Source organism: Scleropages formosus, chromosome 9 (genome assembly GCF_900964775.1).
Source record: "Scleropages formosus chromosome 9, fSclFor1.1, whole genome shotgun sequence".
Lineage (NCBI taxonomy): Eukaryota > Metazoa > Chordata > Actinopteri > Osteoglossiformes > Osteoglossidae > Scleropages > Scleropages formosus.
Window position 1 is genome coordinate 3,329,461 of NC_041814.1, and position 26,822 is coordinate 3,356,282.

General features: G+C 41.2%; 1 protein-coding gene across 4 annotated transcripts; it reads left to right on the forward strand.

Moving 5' to 3' along the window:
- Nucleotides 1-1,928: 1,928 nt before the first annotated feature.
- mier2 (mesoderm induction early response 1, family member 2) lies at nt 1,929-25,996 on the forward strand. Of its 4 annotated transcripts, none has more exons than XM_018728020.1 (13): nt 2,743-2,909; nt 4,246-4,382; nt 4,619-4,744; nt 9,381-9,501; nt 9,825-9,985; nt 10,092-10,161; nt 11,591-11,742; nt 11,872-11,953; nt 12,309-12,403; nt 17,709-17,839; nt 18,475-18,611; nt 22,369-22,494; nt 22,768-22,845. In XM_018728020.1, the coding sequence occupies exons 1-12, from the start codon at nt 2,843-2,845 to the stop codon at nt 22,449-22,451; spliced, it is 1,362 nt and encodes a 453-aa protein (XP_018583536.1). In that variant the 5' UTR covers nt 2,743-2,842; the 3' UTR covers nt 22,452-22,494; nt 22,768-22,845. The 4 variants fall into 4 exon arrangements, with proteins under 4 accessions (XP_018583535.1, XP_018583534.1, XP_018583536.1 ...); XM_018728021.1 differs by having other exon boundaries at nt 22,372-22,494; XM_018728019.2 differs by lacking the exons at nt 2,743-2,909; nt 22,369-22,494 and adding an exon at nt 1,929-1,951 and having other exon boundaries at nt 22,768-25,996.
- Nucleotides 25,997-26,822: the final 826 nt, after the last annotated feature.

The following is a 26,822-nucleotide window of genomic DNA, read 5'->3' on the forward strand; positions in this document are numbered from 1 at the left end:
TGCACAGTCCCCAGACTTGAATATTATCAAAAATTTATGGGAGATTTCAAACACAAGGTGCATGCAAAAGTAATCCCCATGCAAAAATATAAATGCTCTCAGCCGATTTTAAAAAATATTGTTCAGTTGAAATAAGTTTTCGCACATGCCGCATTCGTCGTTTCATTTCTTCAATCCGATAAATTCAGAAAATTTATAATAATCCCATCTTGTGCATTAAAATTCATAAAAATGTGTCATGATTGTGCTTGTAGCCTGAAGAAGTTGTGCAGACTTTGTTTCAGTTTGACATTCAGTGAAATGGCGATGCACTCAAACTCCTATTCTGCATTTTCATACAAGGGACTTACAAATCTGGCCACAACAGCCAAAATTTATTCTTAATTTAAAAGATGAAGTCATTTGGCTTTAAATATTTTACAAACAGTAACAACTTAAGCAGAAACTTCTGAATGTAAATAGATATAAATCAGCATCTTTAGGTATGGCAGTGCACAAAATGAACACGTGAGTGTTTGACTATGAGCTCCAGGTCCTTCTCTTTAGAATTAAGTTCTCTTTTGACAAGGCAATTCATGTCAGTGCGCTTAGTCAATGATGCAAAACTCTGGTCCTGGGGGCCCGAAGCATGTACTGATTTTTGCTCGGTCTCAGCTCTTAACTGCTTTACAAACAGCTCAGCCGATGTTTTGCTTCCTGATGTGGTATTTGAGGAATACAGTCAGGCAGTAATTAAAAGGTATTGTCTCATTTTCTCCCCCTAGGACTGCAGTTTTGCTCCTCTACTATAAATGAAAGTCGGGCAATCGGAGGATCCACTAAACCATAGCTGTTACATTTAAATTTATTAAATTTTGCAGACGCTTTCCTCCAAAGCGACTTCCAATGAACTGTATGTAGTGTTATCAGCCCACACACCTTATTCACCGCGGTGACTTACACTGCTAGATACACTACTTACAATGGGTCACTCATCCATACATCAGTGGAACACACACACTCTCTCTCTCTCTCTGTCACTCACACATACACTATGGGTTAACCTGAACAGCATGTCTTGGAGTGTGGGAGGAAACCAGAGCACCCAGAGGGAACCCACGCAGACACAGGGAGAACATGCAAACTCAAGCTGTTAGTATAGCTGTTAATGTCATGTTGCTGCTTCTATACTCTAAGGTCATGTCATTAGTATCACACTGAAAAAACAAGTTTATGGTGAAGGTCACTTTAGGATTAACACAGAAAATAACCGGAGACGCATACATGCATAGATTTCATTTCAGAATTCTCCAGAATTTCTCAAGTCGAGTGATTTTGCAGCTCTTTTCGCTGGGGGTAGGAAGGAAGGGGAATAGGGAAGTTTTTTTTTTCTCTCTTGTTCTGTGATAACTTCAACTTGTCAAGCAGTGTGGGGTCGAAAATTAATTAGAAACGGTCCTCAGAGGAGTTACACGCAAATAATATTGCGGGGTGGTTGGGGGTATTAGGCTTGTTTGAACACTGCATTTCTTTAATTTATGGCTTACGGAAGAATGCCAAATTATCATGTTCGCGTTTCTGCCAACGTATTTTCACACACGTCTGCGACACACTCCACGCAGGAATGTCCACAATCCAGTTGTACTTACACTGGTAATATGAAGGTATGAGCAGCGACGACGAGCACTGCGTGACTGCAGAAAGTTTAGAAACGCAACCAAGTTCCTTCCTTACGAACGATAAGCATGCTGTACTTTTATCTAAATAAGTAGTTACATTACTTTTCCATTACTGTCAGCATTAAGTGAAGGGTACAAAGTCCCACCCGTGCTTTTAACTCACTGTCCGTATTACTTTGAGCATCATCATTAGTCTATATGTAACGCTGCACCAATAAAGCAGGCGGCTGGCGGACTAGACCTCTTCAACATCCGGGCATCCAATAAGCCTGCGCAGAAACGGAATGGCGGAGGTGAGTAAACGAAAAGGTTGGAGGGGAACGTTATAGTTGAATTGTTTTTAAAATAGCCCTGCGTTTAAGAGTCCGAGTCGCACCACGCTGTCGATTACATTTTCGTCTAACGTATCAGCTGTCTCCAGAGGGGCGTGTAAAGCCGTGGGGCGATATCGGAGAGAGTAAAAGATGAGCTGCTCGCTCCGATATATCCAGACTCTGGTCTCTTTTGCATTTCTTTCTTCTTTTTTTTTTTTCTTTTTTTTTTTTTTTTTACACAAGTTAAAGAGCCGTCCCTCGGCTGCCAGAATGCGCGCTGTGGAGAACAATGGGGGGGGAGAGCCACTGGACCGGCGGCGCTGAGCGGCGTGCCCAGGTGCGCGGCGATAGGCACAAGATCATTCGCTCGCTCGCTCGCTCGCTCGCACGCGCGCGCGCTCGCCGGCACGGGTTGCAAAGCGCTCGGCGTGCAGCACTAGCCGAGGCGTCGCCGGCGTCCGCCGCGAGTTGACGTGACGTGCAGAGGCGTCGCCCTCACGGGCCGGTTCCTCCGCTGTGGCGACCTGTCGAAAGCGTTCAGCACCCGCTCTTTTAGGAAAGCGACTTGGTTAACGCGGCTCGTGGGTGGGACGGCCAAGTTTCCTGGTTAGCTGGTCAGGCTAGCTCGTTACTCCGTCGCCAAAATGCCACCCAACTAAGTACCGAGCGAGTACCTCAGTGTTGGTGCGGCAGCGGACCTAGTCTGACTTCGCCCATTTCTCGCCACTTTTTTGGCTAGCCCGATTATAAAAGTACGGACGTGTTACTGTTAGCCGGTTAGCGAGAACGCTCGGCTCGTCGTACTTCGTTTTGTTGTTATGTTAGTCAAGTTGAAGTTATTCATTCCTCCGTCGTTCGGCTGGACATGTCATGTCGGAGCTAACTTTCTCAAACGAGTTCCGTTTCAGTGCGATTATGTGTTATTTGGTGAGGCTATGTATGTAACGTAACCCTCTCTCGTTAACGCACTCTTTTATTTCTTGGTCGTGTCAGTAAATGAAAGTGTAAACATGTTTCAACCCGCGCTGTGCTCGTTTCCTGCTCAGCTGATGTGTTTCATTCGAGTTGCTCTGTGTGTAACATACTTGTGGTGCTTCGCTTTGGAGACCAATTGATCTGCGTCGTCATGTCGCCCCTTCAACTTGCATTCTGGATTTTGTCACTTTTAGATGTTACTTAAGTCCCTTTGGACCAGCCTGTGCTCGAATGAATGAATGAATGAATGAATGAATACCAATCCTGCTGTAGTTCTTTTGATCAATCCCCATAACCTGAATGGATGCAGTAAAATGCCCAGCTCTATAAATGCATAAATCTTTGTAAACTTGATTCTCTATCACTGTAAGTCACCATGGAGAAAAGTGTCAGATGTCATCGTTGCAGTAAGGCCTAGTCCTTTCCAGACCCTTTTCAAGAGCGCTTCCTTCTTAATTTCCCAAAGTACTTTAAAAAGTGAGGTTTGTTTTCCGTCTAATAGTAGTTACCGAGTCTACGTCGATTTAATGTTGGCAACAGAATCTATGTTAGATGTACACTCTTGGGAAAAATGGCTTAATTTTGTTTACTCTCTCGTAGTAAATTGAGGTAGTGGCAATTTTTTTTTTTTTTTCCTTTTGTGTAAATCTGACTCATATGTCAGGTTTCTGTGACACGTACTGATAATCAACATGTTCAACATACAGCTTACTTTAACTTGTCCAGGATGTCCTCATGTACAATTTGACCACTACACTAGTGCTTCTTTTATTGGAATGAAACAATGTAATTTCAGACATATATGAATTTTTGTCAGTTGATATTTGTGATATTGTTATGCTGTGTGGGGGGTGCGGTGGTGCAGTGGTTTGAACTGGGTTCTGCTCTCCGGTGGGTCTGGGGTTCAAGTCCCGCTTGGGGTGCCTTGCGATGGACTGGCTCCCTGTGACCCTGTATGGGACAAGCGGTTCAGAAAGTGTGTGTGTGTGTTATGCTGTACTGTGCCTTCTGTAAAAAGTTACTCCTAGTATATGATTATGTAAAAGTATAATATTCTAAGCAATGAGTTTTTCTTTTTTTAATCTGCTCACAAGCAAATTAGAAAAGGTGTAAAAATTCAGATGTCCAATCTTTAAGTAATAGTGATAACAGAATGAAGTTTGAGCGAGAATAGCATGAGATTTGTTTTAAAAGACAGGGGCAAAATGAAGAGGATGCAGATTGTTAGTCAGATGATGGGGGGATAAGTCTCCTGCAGATCTTTAATTGCTGTTTTCCAACTCTTTCTCCTGTTGAAGCTGATTCAATGGGCTCTGGCGAACGCACATTCAGTTTAGTGGAGGTTCTGAGCCATGGTTATGAAGTACAACAAGAAGAGTCTGCTGAGGGGGCCAAGTCCCTAGAGGAACTGGAGAAGAGACTGGGGGCCAAGCAGGTATGGCCACTAAAGATGGCATGTTAGTTCCCTTCCAGGGAGCTAAGTAGGTTGTCTGACCTGAAGACTCTTAAAAATACCTTTTACTGAAAATATAACATCATAAATGTATGTCTGTATTCTGTGTATGTCCAGCTGTAGTAGAAATTTCTTGCATGCATATTTGTCACTTTTTTTTTTTTTGTGCCTATGTTCCTATCAAGGACTTGTGCTGAGTTCCCCACTTTCTTCCACAGAGTGGCGAGATGCCCCTAGAGGAGCTGCTGGCGTTGTACGGGTACGAGGTGTCGGATGCCGCTTTGGAGCACGACAGGGAGCCTAACGAGCTGGCGGCCACCCTTCCGGACATGACACTGGACAAGGTCTGACCTGTGTGCTGACTTCCAGCACCTCTGCTTCTGCTAGGTCCTATCTGGACTCCCATCACTTTCCTCTCATGACACCTCATTGGGACTGCCTGCTGCCCAATTTGTTGAACTTACCTTCAGTTTACTAGTTACATTGTAGATCTTGAACAGTAATTACAGACACTCCTCTACTTACGCAAGTAGACCGTTCTTCAACCCCTTACGTAAGTCAAAAGTTACATGTCAGATTCTAGCATCCTTCACTATCGTATTCCGTTGATACACTAAACCTGGTTCTCGTGCTATAGAAGATAATCTTTGTCCACCTTCATACGTTCTTATTATTTTCAGTTTCATCTTTGCTGTACACTTACGAGACGATCTCATTTTCTTTCAAGTGCACTTTTGCTACCAGGCATTGTAAATAATGAAATGGATAATAAATGTGCCAAAAGAGCACTATGCTAACAAGAGGAGATATGTTCACGGCTCAAAACAGGCAGGAACTGGGAAGATGCAGCTTCCTGCATTGTCTGGCTACACCGACTTGCACTTAATCTATTTCAGATGTTTTGCATCAAATAAAAGCCTTGTCCATAAATAATGTGTATGCCGGGAATTTTTTATGCAAATCTGGATTTACGCAAGTCAAATTTACGTGAGTAGAGGGGTGTCTTTAATTTGTTACAAATGTGTTCTCTCATTTCATAGTCCAAGTGTCAAAACTATAAGGACACAGTTTAAATATCGAGACAGTGTATGGTAACATTTTGACTTTGTTAGCAGATCCTGTGACATCCTTATTTTTGCTGGAGAATTAATGATAAACCTCAATTCTTTTAGAGAACTGGCTGCATTTATCCTGGCACAATGAAGAAAAGTGTTTTGCATTTAATTATGGCTAGATAGGAAAAGAAAATGTCTTCTTGAAAGAGGTAAAGGAAAGAAGTCATGGATTATAGTCAGACACAAACATCTGATGTCTTCCCAATTTCAGGCATAACCTCAAAAATCCATACCCTTACTGCTACAGTTTGTTAGAGCATTTTGTGGATTGGAAATTGAAAATGAACCATGTCTTGTACTTTGTCCTTGAAGGGAGTTTATCTTTGTACTTCTGCATCCATTGTGAAAGTTGGCTTTGAAGTGTTTTTGTTGGAAGAGGTGTAATACCTGAGAGGAAGCTGAATCCTATGATTCTTGGATCCTATGATTCGCCTGTGTCTCTACTTGTGGTCGCTGGAAGTTCTGCTGCAACACACCACATGTTACCATTCCACAGGTTATCCCTGCTTTGCATTGCATGAGTGATTTGTACACAGACTCAGTGTTTCCTGCAGCGTAATACTGTGTAGTATTTTAAGCTCAATCTTGCATGTTGGCTCCTCAATTTACAAACACAATTGGGACTGGAAGTCTGGTCATAAATTAAGTCTCCATCGCACTTTCACAATCAATAAAAGCTATGTAATACAGGCGACCCCTGATGGTATCCATGGGTAAGGTTTGGTTAAAAACTTCAGATACAGGATATTTTTAATTGATTTAACACTTTTATGTTTAACTTAAAACTGCATAAAAATCAAAACCAAGTTAGGACTGAAATTAAAAATGCATCATCTCCACAACATCCTGTTCAGTCCCAGATGCTGAGTGATGAAGACTGAAAGTGTGTGAATGAGTTTCACTTTCTGTGTTGTACACAATCAAAAGTTTAACAATACATATGCTTTTCCATATATTTATGGTTTAGTTTCTGGTAAGTCTCATGTAGCTATACTTAATACAAATGCTTTGTAAAACACAACATTTTCTTTAAATTTGAGCTGTGTTAAAATTAAACCTAAACTAGCAGAAAATAATACCTTCTCTTCTCAAAATCCTTTTCAGTGCTGATTATTGGCTGATTCCTCCAGTAAATGTACTTTTCTTTTCATCTTATTGATCACTGACACTTGAAAACAAGATTTAAGCTGTAAACATTGAGCAAACAAGTTGAATTTAGGCAATCTTATGCTCCTATTGTCTTTGAATATGTTTTATTACCAACTAATGACTGGACATAGAAATGTAGGTCACTTTTACTCTGTTGCATACTATTTTTTAAAAATATGTTTAAGAAAATGCAATTTAAACACATGCTCAGCTGTTATTTAATGGGGTCTTGCATGATAAAAATTGACTACAATTGACAGTTAATACTACTGCTACATGAGTATTAATACTTCTACTACAAATATATTATCAATTAATGTATGCACCTTTTATATATAACATTTACATTTAATAATAACGGCCTATTATTCAGTTTTTCCAGTTACACAGTAATTTCATTTATTGATGTTTTAGTCTGTATAATAGCTTGTATGAGATGCTTCTATCAGACATTTGGGTATAGAGATACACCCTTGGTGTCTCAAACCCTGGTGGTTTTTGTCCCTCAGTGGTGGCATCTAGTTTTTAAACAGCTAATTCTAGTATATTAACCTCTGTTACCGTGAAACAATGACCTCAAGTGTACAAATAGGGTTCAGATGGTGTAATTGGGGACTCCTCTCTTTCACTATAGGCCACTGAATTGAGATTGAGGCAGATATCCCTTCAAGCACTTCATTATGACAGTCACTTCTTCCATAAAAAACCAGCTACTGTACAAACACCCCTCGACTTATGCAAATAGACCGTTCTTCAACCCCTTACGTAAGTGAAAAGTTACATATGTCGGCTTTTCCCTCTGAATAAAATATGAATAAAGATATGAAGAGCTAGAAATAATTTTTGTTGTAAATATTGCAAAATACGCGGGTGTTGTTTTCATGCATGTACACATGTCTTATTAGGGTTTTACATTTATTTTAAGTGACATTATTCCAAAAAGCCAATTTTTTTCCCCCCGTATAGACAATAATGGAAACTCCCTTAACAGGGTTATCTCTGAGAACAGGTTTAATCTTTAAGGAAGGAATGGTTGTGAATTGAAATTGTTCATGTCTTCAAAAATTCGTCACTCAGTTAGCACGAAGAGCCAGTCTGTGCAATAAATGGATTGATCTCCATTTATACCTTGTACTTATATTTGCGTTCAACACATACCGTAAAATCCCTAATTAACATCCACACCCATTTTTGAAAATACCCGGTATATTTTTTTCGAGTAATCGGAAAAGAATGGGAAAAAAATCTTACCGGTACCAAGTTTTTAATCCTATTCTCTTCCGTAGTCTGTAACGAAAAATCGACAGCGGTGGCGAAGATCAAAAGGTGTCATTTGTTGACAGGATGCTAGGGGGTAATACCCGATGTACTTGTGGTATTTGCATGAACTTTTTAGGGAGAGAAATGATGATCGATTTCACTACCATATGACCTCTAATAAACGTCCCCCTTTTGGAAAATGTGACGCCCTCAATAGGGATTTTACGGTACTATTAATATATGGTACTGGCCAAAATTTTGCCACTTACATTTTTTTCTACAGGAAATAATTATAAATGCACAGATTTTCCCAATTTTCTGTATGAATTAATATGACTATGAATTTCCACATTTTCCCCCCAACTTTAACAAAAAAGCATTACTAAGACAACTGAAAATGTAATGACTGCGTAGTAAGAACTGAATTAAACATGAACTACCCCTTTTAAAAACAGGAAGATTTAAAGTATTATTCTTGTGGAAATCAAACAATTAAAAAATGCAAACAACAGACCAGCAAAATTTTAAAGAGTTTTGCTGTTATTAAAATTTTCAGGACATAATTATGATATGACTGGTGTATGGGATGGATGTTCATGTGGTGAGACCTGTAATGTGTAAAGAAAATACTCTTCTTGGCACAGACATTTTAGCTGGATGATGTATAAAAAATATTTGGATAATTGTTTTTTTATTATGAAAATTAAGCTTTATGTATAGCTGAAAATTACCATTCATAGAAGAGATTGGAAATGACCTTAGAAATCCCAAAAAATGTTGTGGAGTCAAACACAAACAGACCTTCAAAGTGGAAATGAATATATATTGTGTACGTGTAATTGACACTTATACAATGCTGCTTGAAAGTATGTAAACCATTCAGGGATGGTCATTATTCTTGTACAAAATGTTAAAATAATCTTATCTAAATGTTAAATCTTAAACTTCAATTTTAAAATGAATAACTATGATTTTTATACTGCTTGCACACTTGATTTAACCAATGCAACTTGGGGTTCACTTATTTTCACACCTGCATTACTGCCATATTTCTACTGCATGCACGATTTCCTCTGCAGCAACACATGGAATGGGCCATTACACACCTGTTATGTAAGATGAGAAAGACTGGTTCTGATTAAATAGTTGTTAAAATAAGGGACACGAGGGGTTCACATACTTTATAGTAGCACTGTATAACTATGGAGGTTAGAAAACAGGGCTGTCTATAGACAAGGGCTTCAGGGTGGTTGTTATTGTTTGATCGATTGACTCCATATCGTTGAATAAATTGGAAAGTGCACATTTTTTGTGCTATTTCTTTAACATATTCATCTTAAACCATTGATAGCATTTAAATAAGGAACAGACGTCCCCATGTCTTAATACATTAAAAATGACACAACTTTCCTGTGGGTATACTTACTTTTTTTCCACATCACTGTATGCTCTCCAGGATCAAATAGCAAAGGATCTGCTTTCAGGAGAGGAGGAAGAGGAAACGCAATCATCAGCAGATGACCTCACTCCCTCTGTCACCTCCCATGCCTCGGACCTCTTCCGACGCCACCTTAGGGGTAGGGCAAGGAAACGAACTGTTGTGCTTCAGACCCCTCTGAGAGGGCTGTTCCCACCAAAAACGTTTGCTGTGTAAAATACTGAATATTACTTTTCCTGTACTGTTTAATTACACCACTGAAAAACTATTCAGTTAATCGGAAATGCGTACACCATTTATAACAATGTAATATTGGTTTAAAAAAAAAAATTGTGCCCTAAGTTTCTGTACCGATGTAGTTCGTGTAGCTGGCTTACGATATTATTACATTGCTGCTTGTGAAATAACACATTTTGCTGTGATCGATTTTGTATAAGAAAACAGAATGGCTTATTTTGACAGTAAAGTGCAGCAGCGTTGATGTACCGTGTCGACGTGGTGCAGTTAGCACGCGTTCCTGTTCCTCAGCCCACTCCTTGGTAGACAAAGACAAGGACTCCTCTGCCAGCTCTTCAGATGCAGACTCCGATGACAGCTCAATTCATTCTGCTGATGGCCGCAAGGTAAGGGATGTGTATTGCCAGTTCTACAAGGACAGCTAGAGATGTTATATGCTTTTGTGATATTATAAGAGGACACAAATGGCAGTTAGTGTATCCAATTTTTTAGGATATCATGGTTGGCCCTCAGTACCAGGCTATAATCCCTCCGCTCAACACCCACTCATACCAGGAGAGAGGTAACCCTTTTATTTTAACCATTGTTTCCTTGTTCTGGTTTCAAGAAATTTCTGAATGTTCTTTGGTCTTGCTTCCTTGACTGTATAGTCTCTTTTAGTTTTTGTCATGTTCTATAATTGCAGCATGGTGGTGTGCTGGTGCCTCACAACACTTGGGCTGTGCATTAAGGCACAGGCTTGTATCTTGCTCAGCCTCTGTGGAGTTTGCGTTTTCTTCCTGTGTTTGCATCATTGTCCTTTGGATGCTCTGGTTTCCTCTTGTAAACCAAAGACATGTGTTTCAGGTGAACAGGTGACACTAAATTGCCCTTAGTATGTGATTGTCCTGTGATGGGCTGGCGCCTTGCCTTGCACCCTGTACTTGTGAGATAGGCTCTCAATCAGTGTGACCCTGCATTTGCAGTTGTCGATGAATGTTCTTTAATCTGTTTTTTCCCCATCACTTCAGATGTTAATTTGGTATTAACAATAGAGTATAGGTAGTTTTTGAGTTATGACTTGTGTGACTTATGACCACCCAGGCTAATGACAGCTGTCCCATTAACCGTATCGTATTCTTGTTTGAGTCCCTACATTTGCTGACGACGACTCCATCTGCTGTGCAAAAACATTGGCTCATGACACTGCTGCAAGGCAGCATATTATTTGTGTTTTTTTGGGTCTCAGCCAGTGTTTGGGTGTCTGGCACTGACTTTGTTTTGTTTTGTTTTGTGATTCCCTTTAAGTTTTTATTTAAAATGGCTAGCAAGTGAAAAAGAAGGTATTTTGGTTGTGGTGAAAATAAAACATAGAAGACAATAGATTTAAAAATCAAAGTGAAAATAATAGTGCTGCAGGAACATTTAATTACTGTATATCATTGTATATTAGTTCTATTTTAATATGAATTAGTCAAAAATATAAAAGCCCTATTAAACAGTGTAGCATTTGTGCATATTAGTTTCATATAAATCCATTAATGTCACATGAGAGTGCTGCTTGAAAGTATGTGAACCCTGTAGGGATGGTCATTATTCATGTATAAAATATTAAACTTATGAAGTCAAAATCTTGAATCTCACACATAAAATGAATGATTATGATTTATATACCTGATTCCATCTACCTACTTGATTTAACCAGTACAACTTGGGGTTCGCTTATTTTTCTACCTGCACTGCTTCCGTTTTCCTACTACATGCATGATTTCCTGTAAAACAATGCATGAAACTGGTCATTACACACCTGTTATGTCAGATGGGAAAGAATGGTTCTGATTAAAAAATGATTTCATGGCGAAACTAAGGGACACAAGGGGTTCACATACATTCAAGCAGTACTGTTAGGGGATTTTTGACTTTTGATAGGCTCGTCACAATAGAACCACCTATGTTCTTGGTGTGTACCTGTCCCACTTTGCTGTACTATCTGACAATCCCCCATTCCTCAGCCTATGAGAATGAGGACCAGCTACTGTGGGCTCCAGGGGTGCTGTCAGGAGAGACTGTGGAGGATTTCCTGCTGCAGGCTCAGAAGCAGGGGGGCCAAGAGGGGAGTGCTGACACCCCCACATCTGGGGACATTATTAAGGACAATGAGCAGGTAAAGTGCCGTTCTGACTGCATTGACTCAACTTATTTTGTCTGATTGGGAGTAAAAATCTACATAGCTGCTTGAACTTCATAAGGATGTTTCTGGATTCACTGTAATATGTAACTCTTTCTCACACAGGCTCTCTATGAGTTGGTGAAATGTAGCTTCAATGCAGAGGAGGCACTCAGACGGCTGAGATTTAACGTCAAAGTGTTCAACGGTATGTCAAACGAAACCTTCTGCTCTCTTGCTGCCAGGGAGATTTAAAAAAAAAAAATCTTTCATGCACTTTGGCTGGTGTCTTCCAATGCCTGCTGAAAAGCCAAAGAAGTGCATTCTGGGTTGAAGTAAACATTTCTCACTAAATTTGACCAAGGACAGTTTTTAAGTTCTTGAATATTTCTTTTGACCGCTCACATGCTATTGTGCAGTAAACTCTTGTAGACTTCACCTAAACTAAAGACCTAAATAAGGATACAGCTGTAATGCATCTCGCCACTCTATCTAATATGTGATCAGTATCACCCCCGATGGCAGATTCCATTCTCAGACCTTAACAGTGTTCTGATTTGCAGAAGAATTGTGTGCCTGGAGTGAGGAGGAGTGCCGAAACTTTGAACACGGATATCGGGTTCATGGGAAGAACTTCCACCTAATCCAAGCAAACAAGGTGAGACTCCCCCAAGTGTCAGAAAATAAGTCAGCGGTTTCTTATTGCAAAATAACTTTTAGTTGTTGTCACTCCCAGGTTCATTCTGTTTACACTTCTTAATTTGTATGGCATACTTATGCTCAGACTCTCCACTATTCTGGCGTTGCCCAAGGTGAGAGGCGGCGGGCTGGTGTGGGCTTATTAATAGCCCCCCAGTTCAGCCGCCATGTGTTGGAGTTTACCCCAGTGAATGAGAGGGTCATTTCCCTACGCCTTCGGGTCAGGGAACGGTCTCTCACTGTCGTTTGTGCTTATGCGCCTAGCGGCAGTGTAGAGTACCCGGCCTTTTTAGAGTCCCTGGGGGGCGTGCTGGAAAGCGCTCCCACTGGGGACTCTGTCGTTCTACTGGGGGACTTTAATGCCCACGTGGGCAGCGACAGTGATACCTGGAGGGGCGTGATTGGGAGGAACGGCCTCCCTGATCTGAACCCGAGCGGTGAGTTGTTATTGGATTTCTGTGCTAGTCGCGGTTTATCCATAACGAACACCATGTTCATGCATAAGGGTGTCCACCAGTGCACTTGGCACCAGGACACCCTAAGTCGGAGGTCGATGATCGACTTTGTAGTCGTTTCTTCTGACCTTCGGCCATATGTCTTGGACACTCGGGTGAAGAGAGGGGCTGAGCTGTCAACTGATCACCACCTGGTGGTGAGTTGGATTCGATGGCGGGGGAAAAAGCTGGACAGACCTGGCAGGCCCAAACGCATAGTGAGGGTCTGTTGGGAACGTTTGGCGGAGGCCCCTGTCAGAGAGGTCTTCAACTCCCACCTCCGACAGAGCTTCAACCAGGTCCCGAGGGAGGTGGGGGACATTGAGTCTGAATGGACTATGTTCCGCTCCTCCATTGTCGGTGCGGCGGTTCGGAGCTGCGGCCATAAGGTCTCCGGTGCCTGTCGCGGCGGCAATCCCCGAACACGGTGGTGGACACCGGAAGTAAGGGATGCCGTCAAGCTGAAGAAGGAGTTCTATCGGGCCTGGCTGGCTCATGGGACTCCTGAAGCAGCTGACGGGTACCGACGGGCCAAACGGAGCGCGGCTCTGGCAGTCGCCGCGGCAAAACTTGGGCTTGGGAGGAGTTCGGTGAGGCCATGGAGGAAGACTTTCGGTCGGCCTCAAAGAGATTCTGGCAAACCGTCCGGCGACTCAGAGGGGGGAAGCGGTGTTCCACGAACACTGTTTACAGTGGAAGTGGTGCGCTGCTGACCTCAGCTGAGGATGTTCTCGGGCGGTGGAAGGAGTACTTTGAGGATCTCCTCAATCCCTCCGACACGCCTTCCATAGAGGAAGCTGAGGCTGGGGACTCGGAGGGGGACTCGTTCATTACCCTGGCTGAAGTTGCTGAGGTAGTCAAAAAACTCCTCGGTGGCAAGGCTCCGGGGGTGGATGAGATCCGCCCCGAGTTTCTCAAGTCTCTGGATGTTGTGGGGCTGTCTTGGCTGACACGCCTCTGCAGCATCGCGTGGAGTTCGGGAACGGTGCCTCTGGACTGGCAGACCGGGGTGGTGGTCCCTCTTTTTAAGAAGGGGGACCGGAGATTGTGTTCCAACTACAGGGGGATCACACTCCTTAGCCTCCCTGGGAAAGTCTATGCCAGGGTACTGGAAAGGAGAATCCGACCGATAGTCGAACCTCGGATTCAGGAGGAGCAATGCGGTTTTTGCCCTGGCCGTGGAACACTGGACCAGCTCTATACCCTCACTAGGGTGTTGGAGGGTTCGTGGGAGTTTGCCCAACCAGTCCATATGTGTTTTGTGGACCTGGAGAAGGCATTCGACCGTGTCCCTCGTGGCATCCTGTGGGGGGTGCTTCGGGATTATGGGGTTCGGGGCTCGCTGACGGGCTGTTCGTTCCCTGTATGACCGGAGCAGGAGCTTGGTTCGCATTGCCGGCAGTAAGTCAGACCTGTTCCCGGTGCATGTTGGACTCCGCCAGGGCTGCCCTTTGTCACCGATTCTGTTCATTATTTTTATGGACAGAATTTCTAGGCGCAGTCAGGGAACGGAGGGTGTCTGTTTTGGTGGCCGCGAGATCTCGTCTCTGCTTTTTGCGGACGATGTGGTCCTGTTGGCTTCATCAAGTCAAGACTTGCAGCGTGCACTGGGGAGGTTTGCAGCCGAGTGCGAAGCGGCGGGGATGAGAATCAGCACCTCCAAATCCGAGGCCATGGTTCTCAGTCGGAAAAAGGTGGATTGCTCCCTCCGGGTTAGGGGGGAGTTGCTCCCTCAAGTGGAGGAGTTTAGGTATCTTGGGGTCTTGTTCACGAGTGAGGGAAAAATGGAGCGGCAGGTTGACAGATGGATCGGTGCGGCGTCCGCAGTAATGCGGTCATTGTACCGGTCTGTTGTGGTGAAGAGGGAGCTGAGTCGTAAGGCGAAGCTCTCAATTTACCGGTCAATCTACGTTCCTACCCTCACCTATGGTCATGAACTCTGGATCATGACCGAAAGAATGAGATCGCGGATACAAGCGGCAGAAACGAGTTTCCTCCGCAGAGTGGCTGGGCGCACCCTTAGGGATAGGGTGAGGAGCTCAGTCACCCGGGAGGAGCTCAGAGTAGAGCCGCTGCTCCTCCGCATCGAGAGGAGCCAGTTGAGGTGGCTCGGGCATCTGTTCCGGATGCCTCCTGGACGCCTCCCTGGGGAGGTGCTCCGGGCTTGTCCCACTGGGAGGAGGCCTCGGGGCAGACCCAGGACACGTTGGAGAGACTATGTCTCCCGGCTGGCCTGGGAACGCCTTGGGGTTCCCTCAGAGGAACTGGAGGAGGTGTGCGGGGAGAGGGAAGTCTGGAGTACTCTGCTCGGACTGCTGCCCCCGCGACCCGGCCCCGGATAAAAGCGGAGGAAGATGGATGGATGGATACTTATGCTCAGCTCCTCTTGCTTTATTTTTCATTTTTAGTTCAACAGAATTCATCAGATATAGATTAATGTGACTCAGATCATGTCGCACAGTTGCAGTTTCTGGGAAAATTTTTCACTAAATGCGAAAGTATTCCTCTGAAACTATTTGAAATGCAAAAAGGATGCAATTCGTGATATACAAAAACAGTTTCCCGAATCTGATTTCTGTGAGTTTAAAGTGTATAAATGAAGTTTGATTCTAAAAAATAATGACCATGTAGTGGTACAGTAGCTACTTTGTGTGTCTTTGACCACCAGGAGTATCATTTTATGCAAGGAGGAAGAAGTTATAAGTACTGATGTTTTTGTAGTGTTGTGTGTTTAGAGTGCACTAGACAAATTGTTGGTTCACTATACACCAGCTGTATTAACAGCAGGTAGAATAGTGGTTAAAAACATGTAACATTAAACCCAACTTTCCATATCGTTTGTGTCTTCTGAGCAAAGTACTCTGGCTCTTTACCTTACAAACGCAACTGGGATCATGAGGATATTTTGTTCGCAATTATAAAGTGATTTTGCTTCAGTTAAGTCATAATCATTGAAAGATTAATAATACAGAGATCTGTCTTTTAATTTGTTACTCCCAAATTTTCAAAAATAGATAAGTGAAGAAAATAGGAAAATGTATCTTTATAGCCTTTGCCACAACTTTGTTTCTCACACCGCACTTGGTATGCTTTGGTGCTGGAAATATGGGTGTGCACACAAAATCCCAGAACGGCATTTTGCGTAAAGTGCAGTAGCAGCTCCACTTCAGTAACTACAGCTGACTGGCTACAAGTTATCTTATAATAAAGTATGTATGGGGAATTAATTCACCGCTGCAAATAATTTCCAGAAATACATTTACATTTATTCATTTAGCTAATGGTTTTCTCCTAAGTTACTTAGTGTTAAGGTACTTAGAATTATTTACTTACTTACACAGCTGGGTAATTTTTACTGAAGAAGTTTAGGTTAAGTACCTTTCTCAAGGGTACTACAGCTGGAGGTGGGAACTGAACCTGTGACCTTTGGGTCCAAAGGCAGCAGCTCAAACTACTATTCTACCAGCTGTCCAGAAGTGGTGATGCACTGAATACCACTCAGTTGTCTGAAATATAGGCCTGACACTTCTGCCAAAGACAGCTTGCAAACGCAAAGCCTGGAAACCCCATCAAACTTATGATGCTCAGCTTTCACATTTTCAAGTGTGAAACATCCAGGAAAATTCTCACACACACACACACACACACACACACACACACACACACACACACACACACACACACACACACACACATCTCCATCAAACTGATTTTACTGCTCTGTGTGGATAGGGCTGTGGCTGCAATACTGGGGTCTGTCTTCATTTCAGAGTATTTCTTATGGAACATCATTATTTTTATGTTTCCTGCCCAAGTGCAGTTCTGTTGCTATTGCTCAGATAGACAGTACTTTCTGAGAGCACCGCTGTGTCATCTGCACAGGGCTGTTGATGGTCCAGCTGCTCTGCCACCTTAGTGATTTAAATGTTCATTTATTTATTTATCTGATGCTTTACTGCAAAGCAATTTACAGTGACACAGCTGGGTATTTTACTGAAGCGATTTAGGGTAAGTACGTTACTCAAGGATACTGCAGCTACAGATGGGTTTTGAGCCTGCGACCTTTGGGTACAAAGGCAGCAGCTCTAACCGCTACACTACCCACCATCGCTGGTAATGTATAGTACAGTACTGTATCCCTGCCTTATGCTCCAATTGAGTATAAAGAGTTTATACTCTATTTGTTTCACTTTGTTAATGCTCTTCACCCTTTTACCTGTTTACAGGAATTTGTAGAATGACTATGTAAATATGCAAAACATTTTTTATGAATGTTTTAATTTATTTAGGATGTTCTGAAATATGAATAATGAAGAGATTTGCATTGGAGTACAGTTTAATTCTGATTATGAAGTTTCATCATGACTCCCGAGAGAATGAAAACATCTATGTTTTAGGAATTCCTTGTGTACCCTTTGGAGCTTGTACTACTGAAGAATACTGCCAGCTGTCAGTTCTAAACCAATAAACCAATATTTTTCTAAATTATCCCTGATTCATTTAAGTCAGGCTTTTTACTGGAGGATTTTACCAATGTAAGTTTAAACTTCTCCCCTGGTTTTCCAGTAGTTGTTCTTATTTGTGCCATCTTGTATGTTTTTAAAGTGTAATTTTTGGCTTAGATATTTGTTGGTAGTAGTTTTATCACAGATGTGTTAAGTTTTTAAATTATTTGACATGTGGAGTCAGTGCTTCAGGGTCATAGCAGGAGTTTGTTTTTGATGTCGCCTTTCACACAGAGCCCTACCCCTCCTGTTTTCGCTGTTTTAGGTACGTACCCGTTCCGTCGGGGAATGTGTGGAGTACTACTACATGTGGAAGAAGTCGGACCGCCATGACTTCTTCACTCAGCAGACCACAAAACTGGGCCGCAAGAAATACAGTCTGCAGTCTGGGGCCATGTGAGTGAAAAGGCAGACGGCCAAGTCTTTTTCAGTCTGGTTATTAAATTATAATTCCTGAAGTTTGCTTAAATATCTTTTAAAGTAATTTAAGAGGCACGTTTAATGATGGCATGGTTGCCTTTTAGCACTTAGGATTGTTTGAATGAGATGGAAGATCATTTGGAAATGGATAATTTTACAGCTATTGAGGTCTTTAAAATACGAGGACACAAGCCCTGAAAGTTGGTGCTTTTGTTTGATCCGAGCCTTTGAGCTCATGGTTACTTTACCAGTTGGTGTACTGCTACTGCATGCTTCAGAAAGGCCTTCAAAGTGCCTTGCTTCATTTTCGATCCACATGTTTTCTAATGTATGTAATATTCTGTTTTCACTTTAATATTCTGTTTAAATTTGGCTTCTGAGGGTTAAACATGGTCTGTGAAGTTGTGGGGGAAAAGTAGAAAGTATCTTTCTATTGTGGAAATTCAGAATAACCTCATGCAGTCTCACATGGTGTACCGCACCAAAAATGTATGTAGTCTAGTCATGTACTTGGATTTTTCTCTCCTTCCGGATTTAGATTAAAGCGTCAGGTGGCGTTTACCTGCTTACCTATGACAGGGTGGGAGATGATGATGAGGCTTCTTTTTCAGAGAGGATGGAGAGCAAGATGGTGATGGAGGAGAGGTGGATGGTGCCAGCCACTCTCACAGCACAACATCTGGACCTTTGCCCAGCTGTCAGCTGGGTCCTCCTTCCCCCACAGAGGTTCTTGACCTGGAAAAGCAAGGTATCCTCACTGCCAACTGTTTCTCCACCCTAAATTCTGCTTCCAAATTATTTCTGTTTGATGATTCAAAGAAAAATTAACCTTTACAAGATGTCAAACACTTATTGTAGGTAAGTTTCCACATTTTCAAACTCTCGTCGGTCCATATACAACTACCAGTGCATAAGGTTGGAGGGTTGGAATTCTGCAAAGAAAAAACCTGTGCAATTTAAACACTAAAATACCAGTGCATCCATGTCCTTTCGTAAGGGGCCGTTGTGGCAGTTTGTTTTTACTCCAAAGCCAGTATTGATTTTGTCTGGTGGACTGCGTGGATTTTGTGATGTTCATCACCAGATGTTGAACCAAGAACTTGACTTCTTTGCAGTGTAGGCCCATGTACTGAGGTGATTTACATATAAATTAGGAGGAAAAGTTTACTTTTTCATTTCAAAAGTTGACAAAAATACATAATTACATTAAATTAAGGACATTACAAAGTATGCTTCAGCTTTTAAGTATTTATCAAATTATTTATTTTAAAGAGGGAGAAAATATCCAGAATACTGCACCAAAAACTAACTATACCCTGTTTTTCCATTTTTCTGAGACAACAAAAAACAATACTTTTTATTTGGCAGGACTCAAAGCAGCGAAAAAGAAGCTAGATTATTGTTTGCATTTTGGGGGTGGGGGGCTATTGCATAATCTTTGTAACAGTAAAGATGGACTATAAACAAGATATCCAGCTAACTGACCAGAGCTACATAAAAGAAGTGCCGTAAATATTATTTCTTCTTAGTTTGGTCTTTTTCTTTGTGCATGTTCTCTAAGAATTGAGTAGTTGATTGTTGAGCCTTGTTATTAAATTATCGATAAAATTCAGGGGCATCTGGTAGCGTAGTGGTTAGAGGTGTTGTTTGGACGTAAAAGGTCATGGGTTCAAATCTTGCCTTCCGCTGTAGTACCCTTGAGCAAGGTACTTACCCTAAATTGCTCCCATAAAATTGCCCAGCTGTGTAAATGAGTAAATAATTGTAGGTACATTAACACTGTAAGCTGCTTTGAAAAATAGCTTCAGCTAAATGAATAAATGTAAATTCATGTAATCCTTACTTTAGTGTTCTGAAGTCCATAGTGATTTGTTTCTATTTAAGCTAAATCTACATATTTTAGCAGACCAGTTATTTTATGTGAGTGTAATTGTACAATTCTTACAAGTAGCACATCCCAGGATAAACTTTTGATAGTGAACAGCAGTAAAAGAGTTTTGCACTGTTAAGTTGAAGTACTGTGGTAGAACTGTTACCTTCAGTGATAGTTTCTGACTGATGTTGATTCTTGAAGCATGCAGCTTGTAATATTTTTTGGTTGTAGGCACACTGCTTGTCCAGTCACTTTGTGTTGGCTTCTGTAAAGTCAGCCCTTGGTTGTCAACCAGGTGGAGTCCAAAAAATAAGGTCCACTATACCTCTCAGAACCAAATGCGGAACAGAATCCATATGCACACATCATTCACTTGTGCCTTTTTTGCTCTCTCCGCACATGCACAAACCTACTTGTCACATCAGAGCGTCACACACTGATGAATCTGTTTCATTGAAATTCAGTCGTCTCTGTGCCATCAGACCAAACCTTTCAATGACAAGAGACTGCATCTTCTAGAACACATTGTTTTCAATGAGAAAGGAAAAGTCAACTCATTGATGTAGAAGATTGCGGCTGTAGTGGGTGTTGTGTTTAAGTAACTGCTTGTGGCAAAATGGCAAATACACGTCTGAATGAAGCAAGTGATGATTTTAAAACTGCAATGGTCAAATAATTGAGATTCATCAATAAAGGCAATAAGGTATGTAAACAGTTCATAGACATTCATGTTCATTGGGCTAGGAAGCATTGCGAAACATGTGCAAACTGCAGCCTGCTTTGCAAACTTTGAGAGAAGGGCAGCTTGTGTCATAGTGGTTTCAAGTGATACCTTTAGATCCAAAGGTCACAGGTTTGAAACCCATTTCCAGCTGTAGTACTTCTGAGCAAAGTACTTAACCCTAAATTACTCCACAAGTCACTTTGGAGAAGAGCGTCAGGTAAATGAATACATGTAAATGTAAAGGCATTCATCCTGGGTCACGTGCCAGACTTCTCATTGAGTAATATATAACAGAAACTGTGATAGGCCTACATGCACTGCTCTTCTGAAGGTGTGTTTTGTAAATGTTTCTTCATGTAAATGTTTGTTTATACACACAGGCATGCGTATGTACATTTGATTGTATATGTACATGCATTTACACATTTGTTATACATTTGTTAAATTATTTTGATGCTTGTTTTTGTGCATTTTATTTTTTTGAAAAATTTAATTTTAAAAAACCTTTTTTTTGTATAAAGTTTAAAACTATATATATTTTGCCTCATGTCCACTGTTTCTGAAATCCATTGCTGTGCAGATGGACTATATCTGGTTTAGCAGAGTAAGGAATACAAGTGGAAAGAACAAAACTTTAGTTGAGACAAGAACCTGCTTTATATCATTTGACATTAATTGGTATACGGTCAAAGATATTGCTGTGGTCATATGAAGTCTGCTTATGACTTAAAGGCAGCTCAGACTACTTAACACCTCCCACAGGTAAAAGTGAAAATGATTATCTGCTTTCTTCAAATGCATAAAAATCAAGATGAATTGTCGTATTCCCTTTAAACATATGTAATAGAGTAAATGGTCTCTTCAAAGGTGTGAAAAATCAAAGTCATTACTACTGAATCAGTTTCAATACCCTTTTAGTAATTGGAACACTTATGTCTTATTATTTAAAAAAAAGTTAGTTATGGACAATGAAAGATTTCCCCCTGAATAAAATAACACAATAGCCATAACTTAGTAACATTTTTCAGTACTCCACTACAGTCGCTCTTGTTCTGACACAAGTTTTCACTGAGAAAACGTACATATACATTGGTACAAATTGTACCCCCTGGTTACACTTTCTTGCAGTAAGATGATAAAGGTTAACATCATATTGAAAAGATCAGTCCTTTTACGTCCATTGTCTGTATTTTAAGATCCTTTATAAGACCCTGTGCTTCATGTTGATCCTTGTGTTTTCCTTTCTAGGTAGTGAGCCCAGATGGTTGACTTTTCAGTGTTTTGGAATAAGCTTGACTGTGTTATTATGGAAATCTGTTCATAGGTGGCCACATGGAAACAGTCATGGGTCTAGTTTTAGTGTTGTCTGTAGAGAAAAACAATTGGTTAAGGTCTATATCAAACATCACATTTGTATGCTTATTTTGGGAGATGTTGTACATAGTAGGTTCTTAGAGTTATGTGATTTATTGGGAAGGGTGTCAAACACTGGTATGTTAGTATTTCCCTCTGCTGTCTCCTAGAAAGGTTTTGGACATTTCTGAGTGAGTCTTTTACTGTCTTGTCTACTAAGCCATATTCCACTGTTAGAGTTTTCTGATGTTTTCACAGTCGTCGTCTCATGTCTCTTCCATTGTAATATGTCAGTAGTTCATGATTTTGAGTAACAAAGACTACGTTACATTGTGTGTCAGTGCCTGAATATTCCTTTAAATCACCCTTTTCATGTCTTCCTTCTAGTTTCATTGTTTGGATGTGATTTAATATTTGTGCTAGTTTTATTTCAAGACTCATTAAAGAATTTGATTACCATTGCATAAATGTCTTCACCTCTGTGTTCATCCATTTGTGTGTATGTGCGTGTGTTTATTTTGTGTTATTTCTGTATTCGTTGATGGTCTGGCCCAGAAGAGGAGAGCCAGGGCTTTGCGGCTCACTTGCAGGGCCGCCCCCGTCGGAAGCGAACATCCCGCTTTCACTTAAAACCCTGAGCTCACAGCACACAGGCCACTCAGACCAGGCAGGTGCTCACAGGTAAAGGAAGAGGAAGCAAGGGGCGGGGCATAGGCTTCACTAACCCACGCACTCCAGGCCAGCCCTTCGCCTGGGGACATGCCTGCCGCACACTAACCCTACTGTTGTCCCGACAAGCTGCTGATTCACACTGGGGATCTTGTTTGAATCAGGGGCTTTGAAGTATGGCACCATTAAATGGTACAAGTTTGAGAATGTTGGTGCTTTCTAAATTTGATAAACCGGCGTGCAGTTTATGTCTGTGTAACCCATCTTTATCTGAATCTTGTGCAGATGCAGAGCTGAGAGGACAGGTTGTCGAGCTGTGCAGGAATCCCTGCCTAAGTCCACCTGGAGATCCACTGTTTAGCCAGCTCTCCTTCCTAGCCACTCAAGAGGAGGCACTTGAGCCTGTTAAGAACTGTCCCGGCTCTGCCAGTTGCCCGGCTTCACCTCCCGATTCGCTGCCCCACTTGCACACCTCGCAGGAACCCTGTGGCAGCCCTCATCCTCATCCTCCAGGTCCAGAGCTCTTAGGCCCTGGGTTTTATCAGCTCCAGCTGGGGCCTTTTGTAAAAGACAGTGTGCCGGCCGGAGGCGAGCCCAATGCCTCTAAGAGGCTACAGATGGGCTTCTCCCTGCCCTCAGCACCGCCACCCTCTCCTGCTGTTGCTTCTACAGTCTCGGTCACCTCTGAGTTCGGAGTCATCAGCAGCTTCCTTTGCCCCCATGCCATGCACACCCCCCCAGTCCAGCACCCCCGCTCCCTGACACAATGAAGGGAAAAGAATGGATTGGGAGTGTAGCCCGGTACACATTCCGAGCCGTCTTTTTTAAATCTTTTTAAACTTGCCATCTTCACCTTTTGTAGACTACAATTTGGGGAGACGTTCTGACTGGTGAAGAGTAATGGAAGTTAAAGGTTCTTATCCAGAGAAGCGTGAACCCTTGAGAAGCAGACTGAGGTCTGCAGGAGCGGGGCAGTCTTGTGTGGTTAACCCCCTGCATCTTCTGTGGGGTCGGACATCATCGTGATGCAGGGGAATCTTGTCTCAAGAAGCAGACGGCAAAGTAAGTCTCCTCTAGAACAGCGTGTGACCTTCAGCCTGAGGTGACTGTGACCCAGCAGTTTTCCAGCCAGCACTGCAACAGTGGACCCAGACCAGCTGGGTGCAAGGCTCCACTCCAGTGGCACACTTTCTCCAGCCACCAGTAAGCAGCCTTTCTCCAGTCACTTCCTGTGCAGCTTATGGATCTGGTATCTCTTATCCTTTTCCCAGATGGGGCATTCCAGGTCCAAGTTGATTAATCACTTATTAACTGAAGAATTGACTTTGCAATGACATTATTAAAGTCCATCACATTGCACTGCTGTCATGGTCCAGGTACTGCTCCTGATATGAGGACAGTCCCGAAAAGCTGCACATTTTAACATCTGCTCTGAGATGGAGAGTCTCAGTCACTGACATTTAAAATCACTCCATGTAGTTCATTATGATGAATTGTGCTAAAAGGTGTATTTTAAAATGCTGTAAAATTCTGGAAAGTGATTAAAGGTTTTGGCTGATTTTTACTTACTTTTTATATTCTGAATATCAAGAGTGCAGTATAAACACCATGAAACACAATGTGTGGAAACATTTTGAGAATTTAGCTTTTGTTTACTTTTTACAAGGATTTTCAGTGTTACACTGTTTTTAAACAAATTCTATAAACTGCCCCTTGGTCTCCTCAGCATTTTAACCGGATGTTTTGACAATTATTCGACAGTCTTCTGACAGGTTAATTTAATGCCAATATTTTTGCTGGTGGACTCAGGTAATGCAGTTCCTGTTTCCTTTAAATCCTGATTGCTAATTTTTTGTTTCTACTTATTTATTCTTAGTTTTTGGATGAAGAATCAAGGCATTGCTAGCAGGTCAGTTAGCCACAAGTGACCTATGGGATCAGCTGTAAAATGAGGCCCCACATGACCTCTCCCCTGCAGCAGTGTCACTCACATACAGCAATGCTAGAACTGACAGTAGGGTCTTTATTTTCGTTTTTTATGATCATTGGGTAAAACTGTGTTCTTCCTGTCCTCAGCATTTTGAGAAATGCCTATTTTTGTTTACAGTTTTTGAGAGAAAATGTAGGAGGGAGGAGAAACACTGCCTTTATTCTTTAATTCTTATTTGGGAACTTATATTGTATCTGTTCCAGATTTGTCAAAGTTATATTTTGTAAGAAAAAGAAAAAAAAAAAAATTATATATATATATAGAAATAGCACATTGAGCCTCATTCACACTGGAATTATACACATACACACATGCATACAAACTTAGCAACATATGTAAACACAAGTTACACCATTGGAGTTTTGGTTTTCTGCTCATGCATACAGACATACATACATACATAAATGTACTTTGTGTTTGTTCCAGTGAGACTAAGTTTTTTGTTTTAAATGAGTTTGTTTGTGGCAGCACAAAGAAATACTCTCAAAAGCAGACAAACTCCCAGGAGCAGCCAGCAGTAGGCCCTGTCCTTTGTGGGAGAATTCCAGATCTCAGGTGTCTGACACTTCATACTGTATGCTCAAAACTTATCAGGAAGAATGTCTTTATAAAATGTCTGTTGTAGTGTTTTATGCTATAAGTGCAGTTGAGATCAGTAATTTCCAGGTATTTTGTCTTTTATTGAATGCGGTGCTCAGTTTTAAATCAGCTCAGTCTGTGATGTCTCTCACCATATTATGTAAGTTTTGTGCTTGGACGATGCTGGTAATTATGAGGACACTGTAACTTACTGGAAAGTCTTGACTTGTTCCATATGAACAAGCTTAGTGTGAAGCTCGACTCCGTCCAAAGTCAACATGTAGTCCAGGGAAGAAGTTATGGGTGGGACTGGAACAGAGCTACTAAATTTGTACAATATTTAACCATTGTGCACAGGTCTTGGATTAATTTTTTTTTTTTTTTTTTTTTGGTTTTGCTTTTTTGTGCACACCCAGCCAAAAACATGGTCAAAATGTTCACTGAACAAGTGAAAATGTTTACAAAATGTAAATGCAGACGTTGCTCTATACTCTAATATCCCTTGTTACAAATGGATGTCTTCTGTTAATGAAATTACTAGAAAATGTTTTTAAAATACAGAACACTGCAAGCTTATTATGCTGCATTCCACATAGTGAGATGGGATCTACTGTCTTCATGATTATGCTTCCACATGATTATTTGTTAGTTGTTTGCTTCAAAAAACGATGGCCTACAGGTGTAAGAGGAGGCATCCATGTAAACTGTACAGACTTGGAAGTTTTCAGTTTCTAATATAGCTATCTAAACCATTACTTTACCTCCAGCGAGCTCATACACTTCTGTTGAAATATAATTTAAGCCAGCTATATCAGAATAACTGCATTATTCTGCAGAGTTATATGTTAGATGACCAGGTTGGAAAAAACAACTTACACAGCAGAGAATTTACTAATGGGGGAAAGCAGGATGGACATCTGGTGTAATTTTCAAAGGGGAGATAATATGGCCATCTCCATATCATCCCTACTCTGCTTTCATGTGCTTAGCAAATGAATAAACTTACTTGATTTTATATGTACAAGTATGCATACTGTAATAATTTTTCATTGTCCTTTTTCCTGGGTGTTGCAAATTTATCTTAGCACTAAACACAAAGTTAAACATTTGATGCCAGATACTTAAAGCAAAAGTTATCCCAATGGGTGATAAAAATTTATAGAAATTTCTTACAAATTTTGACAGTTGGAAAGTGAGTACCTTCTACAAATCTTTGTTTAACACTTTCTTTTCATATGTAAATCTAAATTGTCTCCATTCCACAAGGGTCTGTAGAAACAGTATTTATTGGATAATGCACAACCTGTTAACAATTAAGAAATAATTTTTGAGTACAAAAATACCAGAGCAAACTGGAAGAACCAAGGAGTTCCTGTACCTAGTGTGTTGGGTAAGTAATCAAGTTATGATGGTTTTATAAGAGAATACAAAGGAATACTGGAGGTATAAAAAAAAAAAAAAAGGTGAAATTGTATATTGTTCAGTGCTGTGTCACTGTGAAGAGCACTCTATAAAAATAAACTGAACATATGCAAACAATTTGAAATGTAGAATACAATACATATTACAAAGACTTGGTTTTACCAAGGATGACATACAGGTGACTCCTCCTGTTTTTAGTTTTTTATTATTATTATTAAATAATAATAATAAAAATAATAATTCTGCTTGGTATTAGTCCTGGAGACTCAGCCACACCCCAGTTTTCCTCTACTGCAATGCTAAGTTTGCAGAAGTTACTATAGAATGTCTCTGTAACGATAGGAAGTTT